Genomic DNA, 24,408 nt, shown 5'->3' with positions numbered 1-24,408 from the left:
CTTAGCTGAGGTCTATGAACCAGCAGATGGTATTTCTTTATTTGGTGTGGATCTGGGTTTCTGAAAAACAACCCAGGGACATATGTTAAGATGTTATATTTAGTTTTAATAGGGAACCAAACATTTTGTCACTCAAACTTCCTTGGCTATTGTTTTATGCTATTATTACCTTCTTGTTTACTAAGTTGTTTAATATTCAGGGCTAGCTAGATGCCTGGAATTTTTTGGAAGAAACTTATTTTTTTTTTTTTTCCATGCTTGGAGGGGAGGGGTGCCCATTAGGCACCTAAGAAGGGTCCCTACTCTGTCTCACTTGTCTTTGGGTTTCAAGAATTTCTCCTCCAAACAAAAATCATATTGGGCAACCATTACTGGAGAGCCCAACCAGAACCAACACAGTGTCTTTTGTGCAGTGGGGGCTCAGTATTTGCTGAGTAAATTAATACAGACTCTAGGCATAAATATTTAAAGAAATGCTTAGATACTAAGGAATCTTGGATGAGTCCATCTGACTTCCCCCGGACTTTCAGTTTCTCTTCAGAGAAGGGTTTGGATGAGCTGACCCCCAAAGTTCCTCGGGATCTATGCATTAAGGTCCCTAATCTTTGAGTCACAACGTGTGGGTCAGAGCACAGCCTTCAGTGTCCCATTCACTATGGGAATGCCATGATAACCTGTGTGCATCTGAAACCCCAAGTGGAGGAAGCCATGAGTCATGGATTATGTTTATACTGGTATCCAACTGAGCACACAGCATACTATCACCCTCAATGGACTGGCAAATCAGATACTTTTCCCTATTAAAAATGGCAAATGAAGTTTTAAAAAATCATTAAAATTAATACAAAATGCCAGGATGCATTGTACAGGTTGTATCTCCATATTTAAGAAGACCTAGGGCCTAAAGATACTTAAGCACATAAGAGAAATGTACTGACAGCAGTACTAACATACAGCATTTTACATTTTACAGAGAACTTTCACACAGGCATGGTACTTTATTTGGCAGGAAGAGCAACGCTGTGCAGTAGACAGAGCTGCAGAAACTGACCTGCATATACTGTTGAGTAAAGAACTTAAAGCACTCCCCTGAGAGGGCAGAGCCAGGACTGGAAGCTGCATCTCCTGACTCCCGTGGTTCATCTTGAACAGGATATTTAACTGTGAAGGACAAAATTGAGTATAGCGGGACAATCCTTGATGGTGGCATAGAGTGCAAGCCAGGAGACCACCATGGGGTTCAAAGCCCAACTCTTTTATATGTGGATTTTGGGCAGGTCGGTGAGCCTTCCTGGGTCTGTAAAGTGGAGGAAATAGTATCTACCTCATGGCTGACAGTGAGACTTTAAAGGCATCAGAATAGGTGCACCTCTCAGAATAGGTGCACCTCTCCTTGTCCTCCGCGTGTGCTCTCCCCCACCTCTGCTCCAGCCAGTACTGTGGCAGCCAGCTCCACAGAGGTGTAGTCTGAAAGTGCTTCACCTCAGGCCACCACATTACGCCTTCTTTCCAGGGTTCTCTGGCATTGCTGCGGGACCTTCTTGGGAACTGGTATTTATGCATATGCAACTGAAAATGCCAGGGGGACAGTCACCCCACAAGACCCCCCGATGGTGGAGATGGCGCCCAGGGAATCAGTGCCAGTGCCTGCGTCGGTCCTATGGGTGGGTGGCTCTGAGGTCATCCTGTCTGAAGTAGGCAGCTTGGCAACTCAGCCTTGCTGGGGCTTCTCTCCTTCCCTGTTTCATACTCCTCAAGCCCCTACACCTATTCCCTGGAGTCAGTTCACAAAACAAGCCACCCTCATGCATGCTTGGGCTCTGCTTTCTGGTAGGAACTCAGGAATGACATTGTAGAGACATGGTGCTGGGCACATAAGAAATCCTACATAAACTTTACCTGTTACCTATTTTCTATACTAAACGCTGCCTATGATCTGTCTTCTCCGTGTCTGCTGTCTTGAGGGAAGTGGTCTTTGTTGTCACCATGTGGTGGGCAGAAAATGAGAAATAAGTGAAAGGGTCGAATACCACAGGGCAAAGACCTGGAATAGCTTCCTGAGTCAGATGTCCAGAGACTGATTTTGGGCCACTTCATCGTGAGAGGCTTTAGGTGTTTTAGATCATATAGTAACAATCCATTTTTAAAACTTATGTGTGTGTTATTGTGCATTAGAAAATCGATAACTAAAACATCAAAACCATGATTTCACTTTATTTTGCTTTGATTAAAATGTCTTAAATGACTCAACATATGAAAATATTAATAGGAATAAAGTTAGCACGTAAATATAGCAAAAATCATGATAGTAGTATGTGAAAATAAGATCTGGAAAACGAATAGATAAATGTGCATTTTATAACCATTATGTTTTAGGTAAGTGGATAGGATTGTAGTTTGGGCATCTATATTTAGGGACTTTGTTATCAAGTATGCTAACCATTCTCTTACTTGGAAATACAGACTTGATTTGCAACATTTGTATTTTTGACTATGTTGTTTTAACTTTCAGAGAGAGCAAATAAAGATATTTTTCTCATGTTAAAACAACAGAAATGGCATAAAACTATCATAATTTTAATTACTCTAAGAAGCTGAAACAGCATACACATAAGTATGACTCATCTGTGCGTTTGGTCAAGGACACTCAGAATTTACATGGGCAGGTATCTACACACAGTACATCGGATGCTCTCTGTCTTGAATGGAGATGGAGCACATTCATATCATATATAGGATTCACTGATGCCGCGACAAAAGACAGTTCTTAAAACTGCTGTGCTGGTAGATATTTCAAAGACAATAGTTTGCTCACGTTTCTAAATATGCATTAGCAATCAGAAAAGCTCTGAGGACATGTTGTACACTCTAAGAGAGATTTTCTTTATGGCTAAAAAGTTGGAAAAGCATTCTAAAATATACATCCACAATACTCCTAATTAACTCACAAAACTTGTTGACGTTTTCACTGGGAAATGCTACGAGGGCTACAGTCTTACAGCTTGAGTGAGTGACACATTCTTTTCCACATGGAAGATGAAGATGAAAGCCCTCATGGCACTTCCCACAGGAGAAATGTAGTCCCCCTGGCATCTCCCACAGGAGATACGACAAACGGCGAAAAATGGTTAATCCTTGGGCCACAGTGACTGCCTAAAAACATAGACTTCACCATGATGCTAGGTCAGACCGGCAGGGAATTATAATGCTTTGTGATTGCTTACTAAAAAAATAAAATAAAATAAAATAAAAATAAATTAAAAAAAAACTCTTCCTTTCTTCCATCTCTTTCACTTTGTCCTCAACTAAGATAGATCAGATGATTGACAAGCCATTCCAAGACTGGGTAATTCCTCTTAAAATGAACTTGATGCTCCAGAAATATTTGCTGTGGAAAGCTTCCCTGGAAAGGCTCAGGAAACCGGGAAAGCCCGACCCCTGGAGCTCTCCGACTTCTGAACACCAACAAGATGCGGAGTTGGTGGCTTCTTGTTGAACAAGAAATAAATACGGCATTTATACACAGGTATAGGGATAGATTGCCTAACTCCCCTACAGAAGTTTTTTTAGCTGCATGCGTTGTCGATGGCCCAAAGGAATGAAAATTGGTTCTTCTGGGGGTGTGTGAAAAAAATCTTACTCTTTTTACGTATAAAGCACAGATATACAAACAAGGCATCAACAGGTATGCAGTATATATGTGGTATTAAAATCGAATGGGAGGAGTCAACTAAGGGGAAAAAACCCTAAAAGGTCTAGGAGGTGGTGGATGATAATGAAAAAAAGGCTGAGAAACACTGCCATAAACCCACCTTCAGACAGGAGCAATGATTCAGATTATTTTCCATAGTGCTTTCTAAACTGTTGTGTATTGTTTTAAAAATAATTTATCATATGCTAATTGATAAGAGATCTAAATATGTGCGAATAGTTGTCTTCCCAGAAGTGAATACCCTCTCTTGAAAAGTGCTGAAATTCTTAGGATAGGAATTATTTCTCTTCTTCCAGAATTCTGCTACACTCCTGACTGAATTCCATTCCGGAATAGCTATGGTGTTACATGAAATGCTTTATCAGGCAATGGCTCAAAGGAGAAAGCGGAGAAGGCTATGCTCAGAAGGGCTGATCGCTGCACGTGTTGTGCTTACAATCGATTTCTTGGTAAGAATAAAAGCACTTTTGCTTGTTTTATTTTCTTTTCATAAGTCACGTAAGAAGTAGGAGAATGAAGAGATATGGACACTGTTTGTAGCTCTGACAAACAAAAACAGATCACCAACTTTAATATGCACGGGGAATCCCTGCCCGTGAGGTTCCCCAAAAGTTGGTGCAAGTGTTTGAAAGGTTGAAATGTGCCACATGCCACTATTATTACCCCAACTACCCCTAAGGCCAGGGTCCTGGGCAGAGATTCAGCCAGGGCATGCATTCCATTTTCTTTGGCAAGTGCCACTCCCAGGTTGGAAACATTCAAAGAAAATGAATCTGTCTTAGATCAAAGTGATTTTACTACCTGCACGTCCTCAAGAGCAGGAGCCTGCCAGTGGCCTCCCCGGGTCATGACGCACCGGATCAAGCGCCAGAGAACTGAAGACGAGAGAAGGCACACGCTACCTACAACCCAGACGTCTTTTCTTCTGAGTGTGAAGTCCATTCTCTGGGAGCAGCTGTGGATGTCGCTTGGCTTATATGTTCCTTCCCTGCCCTGATCTAGCACCAGCACTTCTCAAGTAGTGTCACCCTTTGCTCTGCCCTGAGGAGTGGCTGTCACCGAATTACAGAGGGTTCTTGCAGAGTCCTGCTTGGATGTCTCCAGTTACGTGATCAGCAAATAATCTGCCTCTTTAAAAGGAAAAATATGATGGCCTTGTGTGACAGATCTGAAACAGGTGTAGGGGCATCGGGAGACCTGCTGGCAATAATTGACAGCGCCGTGAATGCGCGTTTGTTCCCAGTTCAAGGACAATTAGCACCACTGTATCTGGCATCTGCTGGCTGCCAAGGCTGGGCCACTGCCAGGGAGCTTTTTCCTGCCCTTACAGGGTGAGCAGCACAGGGGTGGGGGTGGGGAAATGCAACTTTAAAAATCACAAAACCTCTGCCCTCAGACTTGTTATTTTGAGATCTAAGTTATAGTCATTATGGGTGGTGCTGATGGTACAATTTCACAGCAGATGGTCAGGAAATGCCACCTGGTGTTAAATCCACCAACTGCAATCAAAATAGGAAGATCCACACTTTACTGCAACCCACTCTATCTCTCTGCACATCCTGTTAATAAATATTTTGCTTTGCTTGGTCTTGGGGGCATTTGTACCAGTCATTTAAACACTCCAGGGACTGTGTGGTCCTGAGTCTGCTGGGGCCATGCTTGTTTCTACCCTCACAGCTTTGGGATACTCTCTGGTTGGGATATGGAAGAACTTAAGCCAGGTTTTAAAAAAGAATTATTCCCTATGACGGCAGGCTTTTAAACACAAATCAGCAAGCGTTAGGATAAATACAGGCGCAGATGTGGAACGGTGGGCCATGCTGACATATTTTTGTAGAGTGAGTATTCACAACCTGTGTCCTACTTTTGTACTTGGGACCATGCCTTTTGGATGCAGCATGAGTAACTAGGGGTGAACAGGAAGGAGGGGAAACAAGGGGTGAGGAGGTGAGCACAGACAACCCCGGGCCTCGGGTGCAGAGATGGGGGTGGTACACGGAGGAAAGCAGTGAGATGCACACAGGGCCGAATGGTTGACTGAGAGTATTACCGGGCACATCTGTGTTTCATTAAGCAAGCAGAGGGGTGTGGTGGTGATCCTACTAAATATTCAAGTAAATCTGAGGGAAATACAACACAAGGGCTATTGGCTATATAGGTAACAGAGAACTGACAAAAGAAAAAAACCCGGATTCAATTGTACAAAAATAATACTAATTACAGTTATGAAACCTGTTCATCATTTATAACTTAATGGTATGGACACAGTAGCTATCAAGCTCATCACTCATGTGAGTCAGACCAATTTGAAAATTTTACTTGATTTCAACACCATGCCATGTATGCATGTTTAGATCTAGTTTATTATGGCCTATGGTTATCTGCTGAAAACTTTAAAAATTTTACATGGTAGGTAGAATTTAGGTGATGCTGAACAGCCTTTGGAACATAACAGAAAGAGAAAAGTAGAAAACAGAATAAAAGGAAAGTAGGAAAATAGGCCACGCACAGTCGCTCATGCCTATAATTCCAGCACTCTGGGAGGCCAAGGCAGGAGGATCGCTTCAGCCCAGGAGTTCAAGACCAGTCTGAGCAACACAGGCAGACCCCTGTCTCTACAAAAAAACACAAAAAGTAGCCATGGCTGATGGTGCATCCCTAGACCCAGCTACTTTGGAGGCTGAGGCAGGAGGATCACTTGAGCCAGGGAGGTCAAAGCTGCAGTGAGCCGAGATCACACCACTGCACTCCAGCCTGGGTGACAGAGTGAGACCCTGTCTCAAAAAAAGAGAAAGGAAACAAACAAGAAAAACTAAAAGAACAAGAACTTAAGTAGAAGGAAGAAAAGTAGGCTATGAAGTGTTTCATAAACTCAATAAAACATAGAGGAAAGAAAGAAGATAGTTAAAAATAAATTCAGTAGAAGAAAATAAAAGAAATAGAAAATCTGATTAAAAGCAGGAAAAAAAAGAATCTGAGTTTTATCAAACTATTTTAACAAATATAAGTTGTTAAATCTATATAAAATTCTTCCCCTATTGGGACTGGAGAGTAGTTCCAGACTCTAAAGAAGTTGCACAGAAAGATTCCAGAACAAAGCTTTCATGTCACCAGAGAGCCTGAAATTCAGAGTAAATTCTTTCCAGTGCACCACAAGGGATGTTCCTACTATGATTAGCTGTGCTAATCTTCTCAAAGAGAGAAGGGATGAGAGAGAAAGGGGAATAGGTGGAGAAAATCGACAAGCATTTTTTTATAGTCCCTGGAGAGAAAAGAGTGGCATTTTAAAGATTTACTGCTGCCCCAGCAGAAGATGAAGACGTGTTAATCTAGCTCTGTCTGCATACTTGAAGACATCTGAGCTGCTGGAATGTCCTTCTCCACCCACCTGCTGCCAAGCCTGCTGGCTGCCCTGGCACCCACCAACTGGGCAGGCAGGGGCTCCAGGCCATGGAAAGGAGAACTCTGTGCCTCTGACACATGCACCTATCCATTCTCCACGTGGACGCAGAGAGATAGGAAAATTTATTGCAGACATCTCTAGGCCCTTCTCCATTGACAAGTAAGAAATTGAATGGGATACATGGAGGTCCTAGTGACTCCTTCCCACCTTCCGCAGGGTGTCAACTGCAGGACCGAAGCCAGGAGGCCCGAGTTACAGAAGGGATATGAGACTTACTACAAAGAACATTCTCTGATGGTTTCTAGGGGTTAAATTACAGTCTCAAGTTGTCCCTCAAAACACTCTAAAATATTTAACTTCCAAATTATCAACTTCTGGAGGCAGTTTGCTATCACAAAAGTGATCTCCCTACATATATTTATGTTTCAGCTTAGCACTATCTAACTCTTTTTTTTTTTTTTTTTAATCTTCAGAAACGGTCTTGCTCTGTTGCCCAGGCTGGAGTATAGTGGTGCAGTCATAGCTCACTGCAGCCTTGAACTCCTGGGCTCAAGCAATCCTCCTGCCTCAGCCTCCCAAGCAGCTGGGACTACAGATGTGTGCCACCATGCCTGGCTATTTTATTTGTATTTTTTTTATTTTTGTAGAAATAGATGTCTCACCATGTCACCTGGGTTGGTCTCAAACTCCTGGCCTCCAGTGATTCCCCTGCCTCAGCCTCCCAGAGTGCTGGGATTACAGGTGTGAGCCACACGTCCACTCCTGCCTCAGCCTCCCAGAGCGCTGGGATCACAGGTGTGAGCCGTGCATCCACTCCTGCCTCAGCCTCCCAGAGTGCTGGGATCACAGGTGTGAGCCACGCATCCACTCCTGCCTCAGCCTCCCGGAGCGCTGGGATCACAGGTGTGAGCCACGCGTCCACTCTGGGATCACAGGTGTGAGCCACGCGTCCACTCCTGCCTCAGCCTCCCGGAGCGCTGGGATCACAGGTGTGAGCCATGCATCCTTGAGTCCGGCTTCTCTCACTCTTTAGAGTGTTGCCCATTTATAAAAATTGTATCACAGAATTTGGAGAAAAACAGTACTTGAAAGATAATGAAATTCATATAAACTATTATGGTTAGTTGATGATTTCAAAGTTATCCAAGAAGAATATTTTTTCTTCTCTGTCCTACCGAAATTAATAAACAGAAAAAATTATCGTGTTTGTACCACTAAGAACCCTAATGAGAAAGTCATGTCTCACTTCATTTTGCCTGTAGATATTTCTTCTTGGTCTATATTGAACTCATGGAGAAAGCAGAGGTCTCCAAAAAATCTGTTTCAATCTGACTCATGTATTCTCTCCAGCACATTTTGTCATTTCTTATTCACTTACAATAAAAAGCCTCCTAGACCTTTTATATACAATGTCTCTATTTCATTGTCTGTTGCATTGTTAGAAACGCCCTTCCTACCTGAATAGTGTTTTTTAGAACAGTAGGTGGGCAAAGAAGGATGTTTTCCAGACCTGCCTGATAAGAATCACTTGCTCTGATTATCAAAAATAATGGTTCCCAGCCCTCAACCAGAATTCACTTAAACAGATCTATTTGTTCCAAAAACACTTTTGGTGCCTATTTGTTCCCGTTACTGGGAAAGCAACTAAGAAAACATGAACAAATAACACGAGGTCCCAATGTTAAGGAGACTTGTCTAGAGAAAGGTGATCAACATGTTCAAAACCACCGCATGTGCTGGAATGAAGGCATGGGCAAAATGCCTGATGCTCCCACCGGGCAAGGAGCCAATGGATGATGGGCAGGAACTGACTGGGCCAAGGCAGGGGAGGGAACTGATGCTGCTGCTAACACATACTAAATGCTGACTCTAGTGACAGATACTAGGTGGAGTGCTTTACAGACGCGATCACACTTCATTTTCACAACTACTATCATCTCACTAATTCAGATGTGGCAAGCCCTTGGTTAAATTAATATCAACAGCTCTGCCATCTACCCCATGAGGAACTCAAGGTCTGGAGGAAAGGAGAAACTTCTTTTTGCAGAACGATTGTGCCTCTCACAGCCCTTTTCTGAATTTCAAGCCCAAATCCATCATGTTAAAGGATTCTTCTCCATTTCCACAAGCTGACTGTGTAACTCCTAAGCCACTAACTATAAAGTGAAGTAGACTGCTGGCAGAACTGCAGCTTCAAAGGCCTCCTAATTATTTACCAAACACAGTTGTATAGTTGACACGTACGCTTCTCAGTGAAGCAAAAATGGAATGGTGCCTATTCATAAACTTTCTTTAATTGTACTCACAAGTACAAAACAGAATTTGGAAAGGGTTGATATATGGCTCCATGACATTAGAAAAGATAAGACAGAATGAATACTTTTAGGAGACTAAATTAGCACATGATTACCTCATTATGTTCAGGTCTTGAATCCTGGTCCCCAGAATTTTCTTCCAGAAAATGCTTGACTTTCTCCACCTCTTCCCTGCACTGAAAAAAGGCCATTTTCTCCAGCTGGTTGCTGTTGTAACATGTGTTGAATTCTTCCAGCCTCTTCACTTTTAACATCTTAGTAGTGAGTCCAATTAAGCTACTTTCTGGAGTGTGGTTTTCGTCTTCCTCTGTCTCCGATTTATAAATCAAGACACAATTATGACTCTTCAGTGCTTCTTTCTCTTGACTGCAGAGAAAGGAAACACAGAAAGTTCTCATCACTTATTCACACATTTGACTTCTTGGGAAAACGACCAGTGAGAATTTGAAAGTCTCTTCTGTTTAAACTGGAGAGAGGATCCAAAATTAGGAAAAGAAATGCTAACATTCATATTGAGTTTCCAACACTGGAACTTTAAAAGGAAAAAATTTTTTTTCACTTTAAAATTACAAAAGCAAACAGTAAGAAGCAATGTCAAGTTTCACTGGATGATGAAACATGCTCCTCATTGCATAAAATAAGCTGCAGATCAAGTGGCCAGTTTAAATGTGAAATATAAAGTATCTTTGGGCTTAATTGGAACCACAGGTTTTGCAGCCCAGTGGGAAGGGCTTGTCACAGAAAGGGTCTCTCCTGCTTCCCCTGGCCTCCCTCTCCAGAGGGATTTCCCCCAAATGAGTCCTTTTCCAGATCTCTTCTCTACCTATGCCTTAAAATGTGTGGTGTTCGTTTGTGAAAAGAAATTTGTTTCCTTACAGTCCTCTCACGTGGACAGCACACCCAGAAACCTTTCTTTACATCTGCATTAACAGCTATGTACCGAGAAGTTCAGAGTCTTTTCACTCTCCTTAAAATACTTTCCTCACAAATGAAGCAATGCAGAACACATAATACGCTTTGATACTAGAGACACATACACATGTCTATATGTACCCATCACTTCATTGCATAGAGATGCAGGGAGATGGAGAGTTGAATTTGTGCTAGCTCCGCATGGCTGACAACTGAGGCCCCCTGGTGGACATTTTCTGAAAAGTGCCTCTTCCAGCCTTTTCTCAGCTTAAAAACCATATTGTGATTCTCACCACAAAACTTAATATTTTGTTTTCTCAACTCCTACAGTAAAATGATACTCTTCAGTTCCAAAGTGTTTAAAGTTCTCTGCTCTAAAAAATTATACTTATCCACATAAGGAGCTTACATTCAAACAAATAAAAATGCAAATATTAATACTATCAACCAGAGCTCTACAGATACATCATAGACCATGCTTAGCATTCTTTCAAATTGTCCTGAAAAAAATATTAAAATAAGGAAACAAATGCATGGCTATTTCTAAGGCAAACTACAACTAAAATACTATGGTTAATTGCAGATGAAACTCAAGTTGGATCAGGAAGCCACACAAAATTAATGTACTAAAACAAAAGTTTAGGTTTAAGATACAATAATTTTGCAAAGAAATATTAAATGTTAAGCTCTACCTGAAGTTTGGTACAATTTGTTATTGAAAAAAGGGAAGGAGATTTGAGAGGTTATAACAATAAACAAAGATAATTACCATTGATAGGATAACATCGAAGAGCTTGAGCCATTCCAAGTGTAGAGCATATGTTCCAGAAGATAAAGAGAAATTTTGCAGAATTCAAACTGACTGTGGAAGTCTCTGGTGACAGTTTTCACTCTCAGTCGTATAAATCTTCTGAAAAGACAAGTGTCCACTACGAGAGGAAGTATCTTCTCTCTCAAATGCCACTTTGGGCCTCTGTTTAAATTAATATGGCTCTTGATCTCATGTTGCTCAGCTGTTGCCTTCTTAGTCAGATGGGGAAGAATATTAATTTTAGACACCAGGCTTTTCAAGGCCAACGGCTCCATTTCAGAGGTCAGGTAAGGAGAGGATAAACCGGGAACACTGGATGAAATATCACCTTCACCTTTCCCTCGTATCATTGTGTCAATATACTCTTGGATTTACAAAGCTAGATTTGTCCTCGGCAATCATCTGCCTGGACCTTCTACCCCTTTCAGACTCAGGATTATTTAAGTGCTCGTTAAATTTCCCCCAGTCGGGAAACTGCCAGGTGTGGCAACCCCACAGCCACCTCCGTTTGCCCATCTTATGCTTTCAGCATATCCAGCTGTAATACAGAAGATCTTCTGAAAGCAGTTAGCAAGTTTATTTTAATTTTCTCAGCTCTTAAAGATTTTGCAAAGTCTCTAACCATTTATAGCTCTAGGGAAAAGGTCAAAGGCACAGGCATCCAGGAAACAGGAACAAATTTTTCATAAATTTTCCTTAAGCAACACTAGGACTCCCCCCGCAGTTTTTTGAACAGACCAAGAAAGGGGAGTGTCAACCCACCTGCCCGACTCTCACAGTAGCGCATCCCTCGATTCACTGAAGTGACATAAAACCTTAATTGCCCAGCGGCTGGACTTTGCACTCTAGACAACTCTGCAATTTTTCAGGCCCTGGCCAATTGTCATCTCTTATTTGGAGCCTGTGCTAGCCCCTCTGTGCCCCATTATAACACCAGCCTCTGCTGCTCTTCTGTTTCTTTAAAAAAAAAAAAAATCCTTATTTCTAATTCAGATCAATGCATTCCATGTGAAATAAAACACACATTTTCCATTTTATGTAGTATTAATGAATTATAGCAAAATCTTTTTTTAAAACACGAAACGCTTGTTATTTTTCAGATTAGAGAGCTTTGTTCTTCAGGAAAAGTAATGAAGTGGAACTATAAATTTGTGAGAGATAAATTATCTGACAAAATTATTATATAAAGACTAAGCTGGTTTGAGGTTACCAATTTTGTTCATATGATTAAATTGTGTAGAAGTACTGATAAGGCAGCAAATGCCCTGCCAGCAGCAAAATGTGTGTGGGCTGCTGCTGATCCAACCACATCCTCCACCCAGACCACCACCACGCAAAAGCAGACTTTCCATCTCCTTGGCTCCAGCAAACCAACCGCAGGCTTGAGTGAGCCAGAGGCCAGGAGAATCTGCTCCTTTGCTTATTTTTTTGTATAAACTTTTCCTTTTAGAGTAGTTTTACATCTATAGAAAAGGGGCAAAGGTAGCTCAGAGTTCCCCTTGCCCTGCACCCCGAATCGTCTGTTTTTAGCATCTTACGTCGGTATGGTATACTTGTCACAATTAATGAACCATGGTGAACATTATTATTAACTAAACTCAATACTTTATTGTTGTTGGGGATTTTTCCCCCAAATGCCCCTTTTCTGTTCCAGAATCCCATGCAGGAGTCCACATTACATTTAGAATCAGTAGGATTTATGATAGATTGGGTATGGGGTGTGAAAGAAAGATGGTAGACACCTTTGCAAATTTTCTCCTGAGCACTTGAAAGAGACAGTGAACATTAACTGAGATGGAGAAGGCCGTGGGAAGGGCAACTCTAGAGGGAAAGGTCAGGCATGAAGTCTGTAGCAAGCCCAGGCCCATTAAACGTTCAAGTTGAGTAGGCTGTGAAGATAGAAACTGGAGTTCAGGGGAGGGGTGTAGGCTGGAGAAAAGAATTTGGAAGGCATCCACATGTAGATATTCCCATGCACAATATACATTCAATACATATTTGATTAATTACTAGACAGAATGGTCTTTAATTGTGTCTACTCGCCCTAAAAAACAAGTCAATTAAAATAATCCATGCTACTTGTCTTCTAAAATTAGTGTCTGGTTCTGGTTGTCTGGTTCTGCTACATCACACTGTTCCCAGCTTCTGATGGCATACAGGACAAGCACACTGCTGGCACAACACTTGACCACAAAAATCCAAGTTATACATGCATCATCATTCTGTTCTATCCGCCTAGCCTCGGGACCCTCAGTCCGTACCCATAAAATGTTCTGTATGCTTCAAGATGCTCTTACACCTGGAAAAATTCATTAGTGAGGAATATGAGCAGGCCCAGGAACACTTTTCCAGTATCTGCATATTTTGGAGTTACACTTCTTTAAAAAATACACCCTACAGAGCCGTGGAAAAGAATTCCTTGATTCTTTTCAAGGGGCATTTCCGTTAGCTGAGTAAGAGACTGTGCTGTCAAAGGAGCCACGTGAAGAAACATCGTCGATAGCTCTTGTCTACTGGTTGGCTTTGAAACCCGGCTGGATTACACTACGAGTTTTTGTTTCCACACAGCATTCTGAATGTTTCCAGAACAAGGCCTCTTGAATGTTTACACACAAAAGTGGAGCAACAGCACAAATACCAAAATGCAAATAAAAAGCTACTGCATCCCTGTTATCCACATTAAAATAGAACTTCCTTACTTTCAAAAATCACCACTGAATACGACCCATAAAAACAAAGATTGATAAATTGCACTTCCTCAAAATTTAAAACGTTTGCCTTTGAAAAGACACGATTAGGAAAATGAAAAGACCAGCTACAGATGTGTAGAAAATACTGTGAAGTCACATATTTGACAAAGGACTGTGTCCAGTATATACAACTTAATAATAGTGTGACAAAACATTCCATGTTTTTAAATGGACCAAAGATTAAAACAGACCTCACCAAAGAAGATATAAAAATGGTCAATAAGCACATGAAAAAAATGTTCAAAATCAGTCATCAGGGAGATGCAAATTAAAACCACAAGGAAACATAATTTCACACCCACTAGGAGAGCTATAATAATAACGAGAAAAAAAAAAAGATAGGTTGGGTGTGGTGGCTCACACCTGTAATCCTAACACTTTGGGAGGCCAAGACAGGAGGATCACTTGAGTCCAGGAGTTTGAGACCAGCCTGGGCAACATAGTGAGACCCCATCTCTACCAAAAAAAAAAAAGAGAAAAGACAGAGAAAAGCAAGTGTTGACAAGGATATGGAAAAACTAGAACCCTCACCAAATATGTTGATGGGAATATAAAATGGTACAGGTGTTTTATTAAAGAGGTTGGCAATTTCTTAAAAAGTTATTTCCTATATGGCGTAGAAATTCCTCTCCTAGGTATCTATATCCAAGAGAAATAAAAACATATGAACACAGAAACCACGGCACATGAATGTTCACAGCAGCATTATTCGCAATAGCCAAAAACTGAAAACAACCAAAATGTCCATCCGATGGTTTGGGAACTGGGAGAGGATAATGTGGTATACTCATACAAATGGACTGTGTAATGTGGTACACTCATACAAACGGAACCCTGTAATGAAAAGGCATCTACTACAACACGGATGAGCAAAAACACCGTGCTAACTGAAAAAAAAAAAAAAGGCAGAAACATTGACCACAGATTGTACGATTCCATTTGTATCAAATGCCGAGAAAAGGCAAATCTACAGACATAGAAAGCAGACTGGTGGTTGCCTGGGGCTGGGTGCAGGAATGGGGGTTAATTGTAAATAGAATCTTACCAGATGATGTGTTGTAGTGATGACCATACAACTCATTCAGTTTCTTAAAACAGTGCAGAATTGTGCACTTGAGATGGGTGAATTTTATAATATGTAAATTATACTTTAAGAGAGTCATCAAGAAAAAAGAAAACCCAATAATATGATTAACAAAAAGTAAGCTTGTTAAAAGGAGAGGAAAAAACTGAAGACTTTGTGGCTATCTGTCCCGGGGGCCAAGGCTGGGATCCAGGGAAACATAAATGATACTCCACACTTGCCAGGTCACCTAGGGCCAAAGAAAAGGAAGGTGAGCAGGAGACAGTTAAGACTCTCATGCTTTTCTTCTCCTGACATGAATATCGTATAATATAAGATTTTGTAATTAACAGAAAAGTTAATAGTAATTTAAAAAGTAATTTCTATCTTTTATTTTCTGCTTGGAGATAGGATACTTGAGCAAGAAAGATAATGATGTTATAGAATATCCAGATTTATTTACAGGAAATTTTGATATTAGACCATTAAAACTTCTAAATGACAGCAATTAGCTAAGTAATACGAAATGAAAATAAAATAGGTTTTAAAATTAGATAAAATATGGATGGGATCATTTAAAATTAATATGTTTCAGAAATATTACATGTTTCAGTTTATTACCTCTATAGTGGCTACACAAATTGTTCCTTTAATTATATCCCTTAAACTTTCTAAGGGATATTTGCAAGCATGGTACAATGAATACCTATACATCCTTCACCATATTCACCAAATGTTAGCATTTTCCGTGTTTGCTCTCTCTCTCTCTTTTGCAAGTAAGTTGCATATCTCATGAAACTTTACCCCTATATGAATTGGTGTATGTTTCTTGAGAAAGAAGATACTTTCTCACAAACAGAATCTACTCAAAAATTACATAGTGCATTTAATCACCATGTCTTTTTAGTCTCCTTTTATCGATTTAGGAAATGGTCATTCCGTTTATTTTATTTTATTTTACTTTTTGAGACAAGGTCTCACTCTGTCACCTGCGCTGGAGTGCAGTGGTGTGAACATAGCTCACTGCAGCCTTGACCTTGGCTCAAGCAATCCTCCTGCCTCAGCCCTCCAAGTAGCTAGGACTATAGGCAGGCACCACCACACCAGGCTAAGTTTTGGATGTTTTGTGGAGATGAGGCTTCCTAGTCTCTCTCTCTTTTTTTGTAATCCTTCATGACATTGATATTTTTGAAGATTTCAGACAAATTGCTTCATAAAATGTCTCTCAATTCTAATTTCCTGATTGTGTCTTCATGCTTGGAACCAGGTCATACCTGAGCATGAAAACTACAGAAGTAACACTGTATCTTTTTCAGAACATCACAAAAGGTGGCACGTGATGTCGGTTTGTGCCATTATTCGTGATATTAAATTTGGTGATCTGATTAAGGTTGTGTCCACCAGACTTCTCAAATATAAAATTAACCCTTTTATTTTTGTGATTGATTAGTAATTTGTGGGAATTTATCGGTATCATGTTCCCCAACAATGCATCACCCAAATTTTCTCAGTATCTGTTCTTGAGAATCAGTGATTATCACAGTGACAGAAATGATTTTCTATTTCTACCATTTCTTCTATACTTATTAACTGGTATTCTTTTATAAAGAAGAGCTTTCCATCCCCATCCTGAACCTCACTCTTTTTAGTATCAGGATGAGCTCATGGCCTTTTAAAAACGGACATACACTCCCTTCATTCTTTATTTTGATGCTCAAATTGTCCCATATTGGCCAACGGAAGCGCCTTCGAGCTGGCTCCTCTGTGCTTCTGACATGTCATTATTATTTTTTGAGTACTTCCTTACTTTCAGTACTGTTTTCACCCTATTTCTGAATTCTGCCATTTCTTCAAGGAACCCTCTTTCCTCTTAGGCAGAATGGTATTTAGAAATCAAGCCATGGGCACCAGGAGTGTTTCTGCTACAGGGGTGTCACTGCTCCTAGACACTTCAGAGGACAGAGCAAGGAAATATAATTTTTTTTTTTAAATCATGAGTTCACACTCATATTGATATATTTCTAATTCCAACCCAACACTGTAGGATTCTTTCCACCCTTTCCCCATACCACATACGTAACCCCCTCCCACTGATTCTTTAAGCTAAAAATTTTAAACACGAGAAAACACAAAATAAAATGCTTGCTACAAGATAAAATTCATGCTACTGTTGTGACTATCCATTCTAAACCACTGAGGAAAGTCGAAGGATGTTCATTTCAATATTTAAAAATCCCATGCTACAGCATGATTCATCATTTTCTAGTTTTAGGAACTGGAGGAAGAATGTTTATATTTACGTTCTCGGGAATGCTTTCCTACCTTCTAAATTGGAAGTGGATTTCAGAGCTAGAATAAGCTTATGATAGTAACAAGGCATGAAATTACAGAAGTGCAAAGTCTAAGTCATGCTCTTCTGACCAAATGTTGGCCTCCTTGTCCCAAGAGGGTAAGGTTGAGAGAAGAAATTTTCCACATGGAAAAACACTGCCATAAGGCGTGCATTAATGGCTGATGGGCAGTTTGGTGAAAACACACTCTCAGAGGTGTGCCTTTTTTTTTAAATTAAAGATAAAAGTTGTATTTTTAGGTTGAAAATAAGTTGAGTTATTATGTAATGACTCATAATAGGTTGCTAGCTTTTATTCTATATGTCCAAAAGTATTGAAGAATCTGGGATACAAAAGGACCGTGGCAGCTCATAAAATGGTAAAAAGCATTGTAAGCCCCAGCTAGTATATGGAAAACATCTTCAGTGTGAATGAAGCCTGGGAGGGAGAGGGCAGATGGGCAGCCTAGTACACTTCCGGTTAAAACGCATATTGCTCTAATTTTTATGGAAGGCAACTTGGTCATGCCCTTTGACCCTGCAATCACATTTCTAAGAATTTTACCTCAAAGACATAGAGTTGTGCACAAAATATTATCTCTGAGAATATCATCACAACATTATTTGTTAGATATAAAACACTGAAATAGAACCTATGCATAAGAGTTAGTATAATAGATAGGATACTTCCATAAAAAAAAAAAAAAAAAACTAGGGTTATTGGTCATGTGTCAATTTTATAGTTAGGGATAAAGGGACAGATCCAGGCACAGTAGATGCAATAGGATCCGAATTTAAACTAAAAAAGGATGCACTGTCAATCCACAGCAGATGAATGATAATACTGTGATCCATAGCTAAGTAGAGAAGATGGCTACACCAAATATGGTTTGTGCTTTCCTGGAGTTACCAGTTTTTCTAAAATAAACATATAGTTCCTTCTTAATGTAAAAAAGTTGCCAAAGCAAATTTCCCAGACTAGTGGGAAAGTCGTGGGCATGGAGACACACAGCCTAGGCCTGAGTTCAAGCTCGACTAGCGGTGTGGACTCAAGAGCTGCTCGGTCTTCCCGAACCTCAGTGTTTCTTATTGGTTAAGTGAGGATAACAACATTCACCTTATGGGGTTGTTGAGGAGTGAAAAATGAGATAAAAATGGCTGATGCATCAGAGAAATTTAATAAATAACAGCCTTTATGGTTATCATTGGTAATATTATTGTTATTCATGTTACCAAATCTCCTAAGAAATAAAAGGTTATTTGGCTGAAAAATTTAGAGCCAAGATTCCAAAGAGGAAAAAAATTCTGGAGGAGCTCAGTTTTCTTAATCAACAGTGTAGCGTCACTTACTGCTGTTGTATACCAGGGCCTTAGCAGCTGCAAAATGAAGTCACAGTAATTTATAATATTTTTTCTTTTATCAGGACACATATATTAAATATATATATTACACATGTATATATGAAATACATATTTTTGATAATATAAATAACAAAAATGTTATATAAGTATACATGATATATAATATGTAAGATATATAACAATAAAAGATATAAAATGAAGTCACAGTAATTTATATTTTTTATTTTATCAAGACACATACATTAAATATATATAACATACATATGAAATACATATTTTGATAATATAAATAACAAAAATGTTATATAAGTAAACATGATATATAATATGTAAGATATATAACAATAAAAGAGATATATGTCCTTTATTGAAACATACACATATGGAAAGTATATAAAACCATAAATACTATTTAATAAATAATTATAAAAGCAGTTCTCATAAAGCCACCACCAGGTCAAGAATCCCCAAATTCAAAAATTCCATCCTTTTGTCCTTCCCAAGCTAACCACTAATCTGAATCTTTTAAATAATTTCCTTGATTTTCCTGGCAATTTTACCATTTACATGTGCACTCAAAATATACACCTTTGTTTTGGCAGCTTTAGTTTGTTTGAATGTATTCATACTATTTGTATTATTTTCTTAGGTTTTTTTCCAGTTAAAACTGTCTTTGATCCATCATATTGTTGTATATAATGTGTATAGATGTCTCGGTTAGTTTTCATTATTATGTAATATTTTGTTGTATGAACATTACAAAATGTATGTGTTTATTCACTGACGGACATTTGGCTGTTTTCCATTCAGGACTGCTGTGAGCACCAATGTGCACACATGACGCAGACACACTTAAATGTGTGTACCAATTTACACTCCCACCAGCACTATCAGAATTCTCCTGTTGCTCTATAGCTTTAAAAACGCTTCGTTTTTGCTACTCTAGTGGGTGTGCAATAGTATATCATTTATAAATTTAAATTGCATTTCTCTGATTACTAAAGAGTTGAAGGGTTTCTTTTTTGTCGTTACTTTTAGAGACAGGTCATACTCTGTCACCCAGGTTGGAGTGCTGTGGCACAATTATAGCTCGCTGTAGCCTTGAATTCCTGGCCTCAAGTGATCCTCCCGAGTAGCTAGGACCACTGGTGCACAACACCACCCCAAGCTAATTTTTAAAAAATTTTCTGTAGAGATGGAGGTCTCACTTTCTTGCCCAGGTTGGTCTTGAACTCCTGGGTTCAAGTGATCCTCCCGCCTTGGCCTCACAAACTGCTGGGATTACAGGCATGAGCCACTTGCCCAGTCAACATGTTCTCAAATACTTATTTGGTCACTTGGTCTCTGTTTTTTATGAAGTACATATTTATATTCTTTACTCATTTTTAATTACATTTTCTACCATTTTCTTATCATTATGTAGGACTTATTCTACATCCTACACACTGTGCTTGACAGTGATGTGTGTTTAAGATGCCTTCTCCCTCTCTGTGCCTTGTGTTTTCACTCTTGTAGTATCTTCTGATAAAAAAAATAGATGTTCATTTTCGTGTAGTAAGATATATCAATCTTTTCCTTTTGTAGTTAGTAGTGCATTATTTTTTTAAAAGAAACCTTTCCCCTCATCAATGATGTTTTACCATTCAACATGATAATGGTGCTGGTTTGAGGGCAAAAAAAAAAAAATCGTCATGTTGAGAAGATAACTTTCTCCATTTTACTAGAGTTTTTCAAAATCAAGGATTGAAGTAGACTTTTGTCAAATGTCACTTCACATTCCACTTTATAAGATACAAAGAACTGATCTTTCCAGTAATTTGACAATACAGTCAGCCCTCCATTTCCACATGTTCTGCACCTACTCATCCAACCAACGGTGGATCAAAAATTTGGGAAAAAATAAGAAACAGCACTACAATTAACAAAAAATAAGACAAACAAAGAAGCAATACAGTATAATAGCTATTTATATAGCATTTACGTTGTATTAGGTATCACAAGTAACCTCGAGATGATTGAAAATATATGAGTATATGTGCATAGGTTACAAAAAGTAATACAAATAAAAAAGCAATACAGTATAATAACTACTTACATAGCATTTACATTGTATTAGGTATCATAAGTAATCTAGAGATGACTTAAAATATACGGAGTATGGGCATAGTTTTATTAAGTTTTATTATTAAGGAGACACACAGGGTGAGGGGCAGGAGGGTCCCAGACATGGAGCTTCCATGAACTCTCCTTGTAGAATCCAGGCACACCAACCTCCCAGCACATCAGCATGTTCACAACCAGGAAGCTCCACTGAGCGTCTGTTTCCAGAGTTTTTATTGAGGTTTCATTGTGTAGGTATGATTGATTAAATCATTGGCCAAGCAATCAAATTCAATTTTTAGCCCCCAAGATTGGGCTGGTCCCAAGTTCCAACCTTAGGGAGCCACTAGGAGTTGCTTCATTAGCACTATAAAGGCATGTCTAGCACTCAGGAAATCCCACAGGATTCTGAAGATCTGTGCCAGGAGCCAGGGAGAAAGGCTGAATACACTCCTTTTTAAACGATGAATATCAATGGAAAACCACTTAAAACTAATAAGAGTTCACAAAAAGGCCAAGTACAAAATAAATTAACAAAAAAATCAATGCATTTCTTTTATATCAACAAAGGGCAGTAAGAAAATAGAGTAAATAAAAGGTTCTACTTACAACAGTAAGAAAATATATAAAATGTGTTAGGATAAACAACACGAAATGTGGCATAGATTCCAGAAGATGTAGCGGAAAGTCAAGAAGAGAAAGGAACATGAGGTTGGGTTAGGGGGCAGTAATCAGAGTAGGAAGAATAGATAACCATAGGACTAACTTTTAGGACGCTGACTAAAGATGGCAGGGATGTGAGTCATGTGGGATTAACTGGACTCAACTGTCCAGCATACCTTAGGTATGAACATGAAGGTGCAAGATGATTCGCTAACAGTAGTAGGCTTATAAAATACCTGCTCATAGGCACTGCAGCCAGGCTGACTCCACTTGTGGTTACTGACAGAAGGTCTATTTGCGTCACCACTGAATCTGTCCTCCCCATTCTGACTCCAGGGAAGGAAGAGAGAGAAGATGGTTACACACTTAAAAAGTAAACCGCCGAGGCCAGCTGCAGATAATTAAACAGTGAGGTATTAAAGGAGAAAATGGAAGCCTAGGTTTCTGCTTTACATTGATTTCATTTCCTGGGACCTTATACTATATGAGTTTAAATTTATTTGTATTTATGCTGATCCGAAAAGAAAGTTTAAGTTTGGTTGGCAAAGCAATCTAAGAGGAGGGGTGATTTTTGAAGTACGTTTTTTTCATTTATTTTTCTACCACCACCACCTAGTGGAGAAAACCTTGAACTTCAGACAGAGGGGGCTAGGGTTCAGGAAAAAACATTAATACAGGACCTACTGGGTGCCAGGCACCGTACTAAACACTTTCACATTGACAAGTTCATTTAATTCTCATGAAAGATTGTGAGGTAGGCATTCTTATTCCTCCTTTAGATTTGGAAACTGAGTCTGAGAAGTTATGGAGCTTGCCCAAGGTCACACTACGGACAGCTCAAAACCCGGGTTATTGAACTCAAGGTCTAGAGTCATTTTCACCTCATAGGTCATCCAAATAGCTCAACTTCATCCAAGCATGTGGCTATGGGAGTCAAACACACACACACACACACACACACACACACACACACACTTTGCTTTGTATTTTTCCTTTTTCTTATTTATACAATATAGATTAGAAAAGCACAAGTATAAAAAGAAAGTGGGATTATACTATACATATTAGGTTTTGGTTTTGTTTTTTGAGACGGAGTCTTGCTCTGTCGCCAGGCTGGAGTGCAGTGTTGTGATCTTGGCTCACTGCAACCTCCACCTCCTGGGTTCAAGCGATTCTCCTGCCTCAGCCTCCCAAGCAGCTGGGGCTACAGGTGCGTACCACCACACCCAACTCATTTTTGTATTTTTAGTAGAGACAGGGTTTCACCATGTTGGCCAGGATGGTCCCTATCTCCTGACCTCATGATCCACCCACCTCAGTCTCCCAAAGTGCTGGGATTACAGGCGTATATATTAGTTTTGTATCCTTAATTTTTACCCCCATAGTACATAATAGTTTCCCATGACAATACTTTTGAAAACACATATTAGGTAACAATAAAATTGGACATAGAATTACATCTATATGCAACTATACTGTTTAATATTGAAACACATCTTACAAGACTAGGAAAAGGTGCTAAAATACTGACAATGATTACAAGTAGATTTTCCATAGCATGTATTATTTTTTTAAAAAAAGAAATTTTAGGCCTTACATTTATTAAAAGAAAAGAGATTCAAGAAACTTCAGTTGTCTAGTTTGTTGTCATTATGTTAAAATTTTTTGGATGGGTTAAGAGTGATCATGTGTCCATGTATTTCTATAAATGTTTAAAATCAGTGTAGTGTATTTCCAAATTTAGTAACACTTTTCTTGAAAACTTGTTTTGAGGTCGGCTCTAGGACTTCTTTTCCAAGAAGTACTTGCTTCTATGATGCTCCTGTGATGGTCCTTCCGGGGAACAAATAAAAATAAAAACTCAGCCGGGCGCGGTGGCTCATGCTTGTAATCCCAGCACTTTGGGAGGCCGAGGTGGGTGGATCAACTGAGGTCGGGAGTTCGAGACTAGCCTGACCAACATGAAGAAACCCCGTCTCTACTAAAACTACAAAAAATAAGCTGAGCAAGGTGGCGGGTGCCTGTGATCCCAGCTACTCTGGAGGCTGAGGCAGGAGAATCACTTGAACCCGGGAGGCGGAGGTTGCAGTGAGCCGAGATCGCGCCATTGCACTCCAGCCTGGGCAACTAAACGGAAACTGCGCCTCAATAATAATAATAATAATAATAATAATAATAATAATAAATAATAAATAAAAGCTCCAGATGCTCTTTTGTACGATTTCAAATTATATGACGATGAAAGAAAGTTTAACTTGTTTCTCTAGCGTTTCTATTAATCTTATTTTTGAGCCTAACTTTCTTAGTTAGAAAAACTCTTAACCATCAAGCCAGGCGTGGTGGCTCAGCCTATAACCCTGACGACTCCAAAGGCTAAGGCGGGAGGGTCCCTCGCGTCCAGGAGTTCAAAGCTGTGGTGAGCTCTGGTCGCGACCCTGCACTCCAGCCTGGGCGACAGAATCTGCCTTTGCCCAGGTTAAATAAAAATTCCACTTTTGCCAAATTTCAGAAGTCTTCATTCCCCCTCATTTACCTCCTCTAGTTACCAAAAATCCATGTTTAAGATACATGTTTTAAAACGGGAGACTTACAGAAAAGCAGAAAATAAAATCACAGAACATGATAATTCATTCAAAGATGCAGAATACCACACTTGTTTTAATCTGAAATTCTTTCCATTTCTCTCCCTGTCTACGACGTAATTGCACACGGGTGCCGCCCATCGTTTGGTTGCTAAGGAGACAGAGGCTGGTGTTTCCGATTTGCCACCATTACGCAGGGGCCCGCGAGAAGCATCTCTTGCCTCGAAGCGCGCTGTAGGTGAACCGCCCTTGACTAAAATGCCAACAAATCTAAAAGGGGGCGAGAGACCCTTTATTTACTTTTCTCTGACCACTACTGAGGTGAGCATTTCTTTCACCCGCGTAGTTGTTTGTATTTCTTCTGCTGTCCAGGTCCAATAGAAAAGTGGTTTTCTATTGGAGGCTT

At 39.8% G+C, this 24,408-nt stretch overlaps 1 protein-coding gene across 2 annotated transcripts in view; it reads right to left on the bottom strand.

Annotated features, from left to right (window-relative positions):
- The window catches only part of MYLK4 (myosin light chain kinase family member 4), a 99,390-nt gene extending 75,093 nt beyond the window's left edge, over positions 1-24,297 (bottom strand). The window contains exons 1-3 of one of the 2 annotated variants that reach the window (XM_017850347.1): positions 24,012-24,297; positions 21,657-21,746; positions 9,526-9,796 (exon numbers count right to left, since the gene is read on the bottom strand). In XM_017850347.1, coding sequence (XP_017705836.1) covers positions 9,526-9,796; positions 21,657-21,745 — 360 coding nt within the window. In that variant the 5' untranslated portion in view covers position 21,746; positions 24,012-24,297. Of the gene's footprint in view, positions 1-4,513; positions 4,884-9,525; positions 9,797-21,656; positions 21,747-24,011 lie in introns of those variants that run through there. The other variant, XM_017850345.1, reaches the window with a different exon arrangement.
- Between the last annotated feature and the right edge of the window lie 111 nt (positions 24,298-24,408).

This window comes from Rhinopithecus bieti, unplaced genomic scaffold, assembly GCF_001698545.2.
Source record: "Rhinopithecus bieti isolate Rb0 unplaced genomic scaffold, ASM169854v2 scaffold_32012, whole genome shotgun sequence".
In the NCBI taxonomy this organism is placed as follows: domain Eukaryota; kingdom Metazoa; phylum Chordata; class Mammalia; order Primates; family Cercopithecidae; genus Rhinopithecus; species Rhinopithecus bieti.
This window is presented reverse-complemented; position numbering and strand designations above follow the sequence as displayed.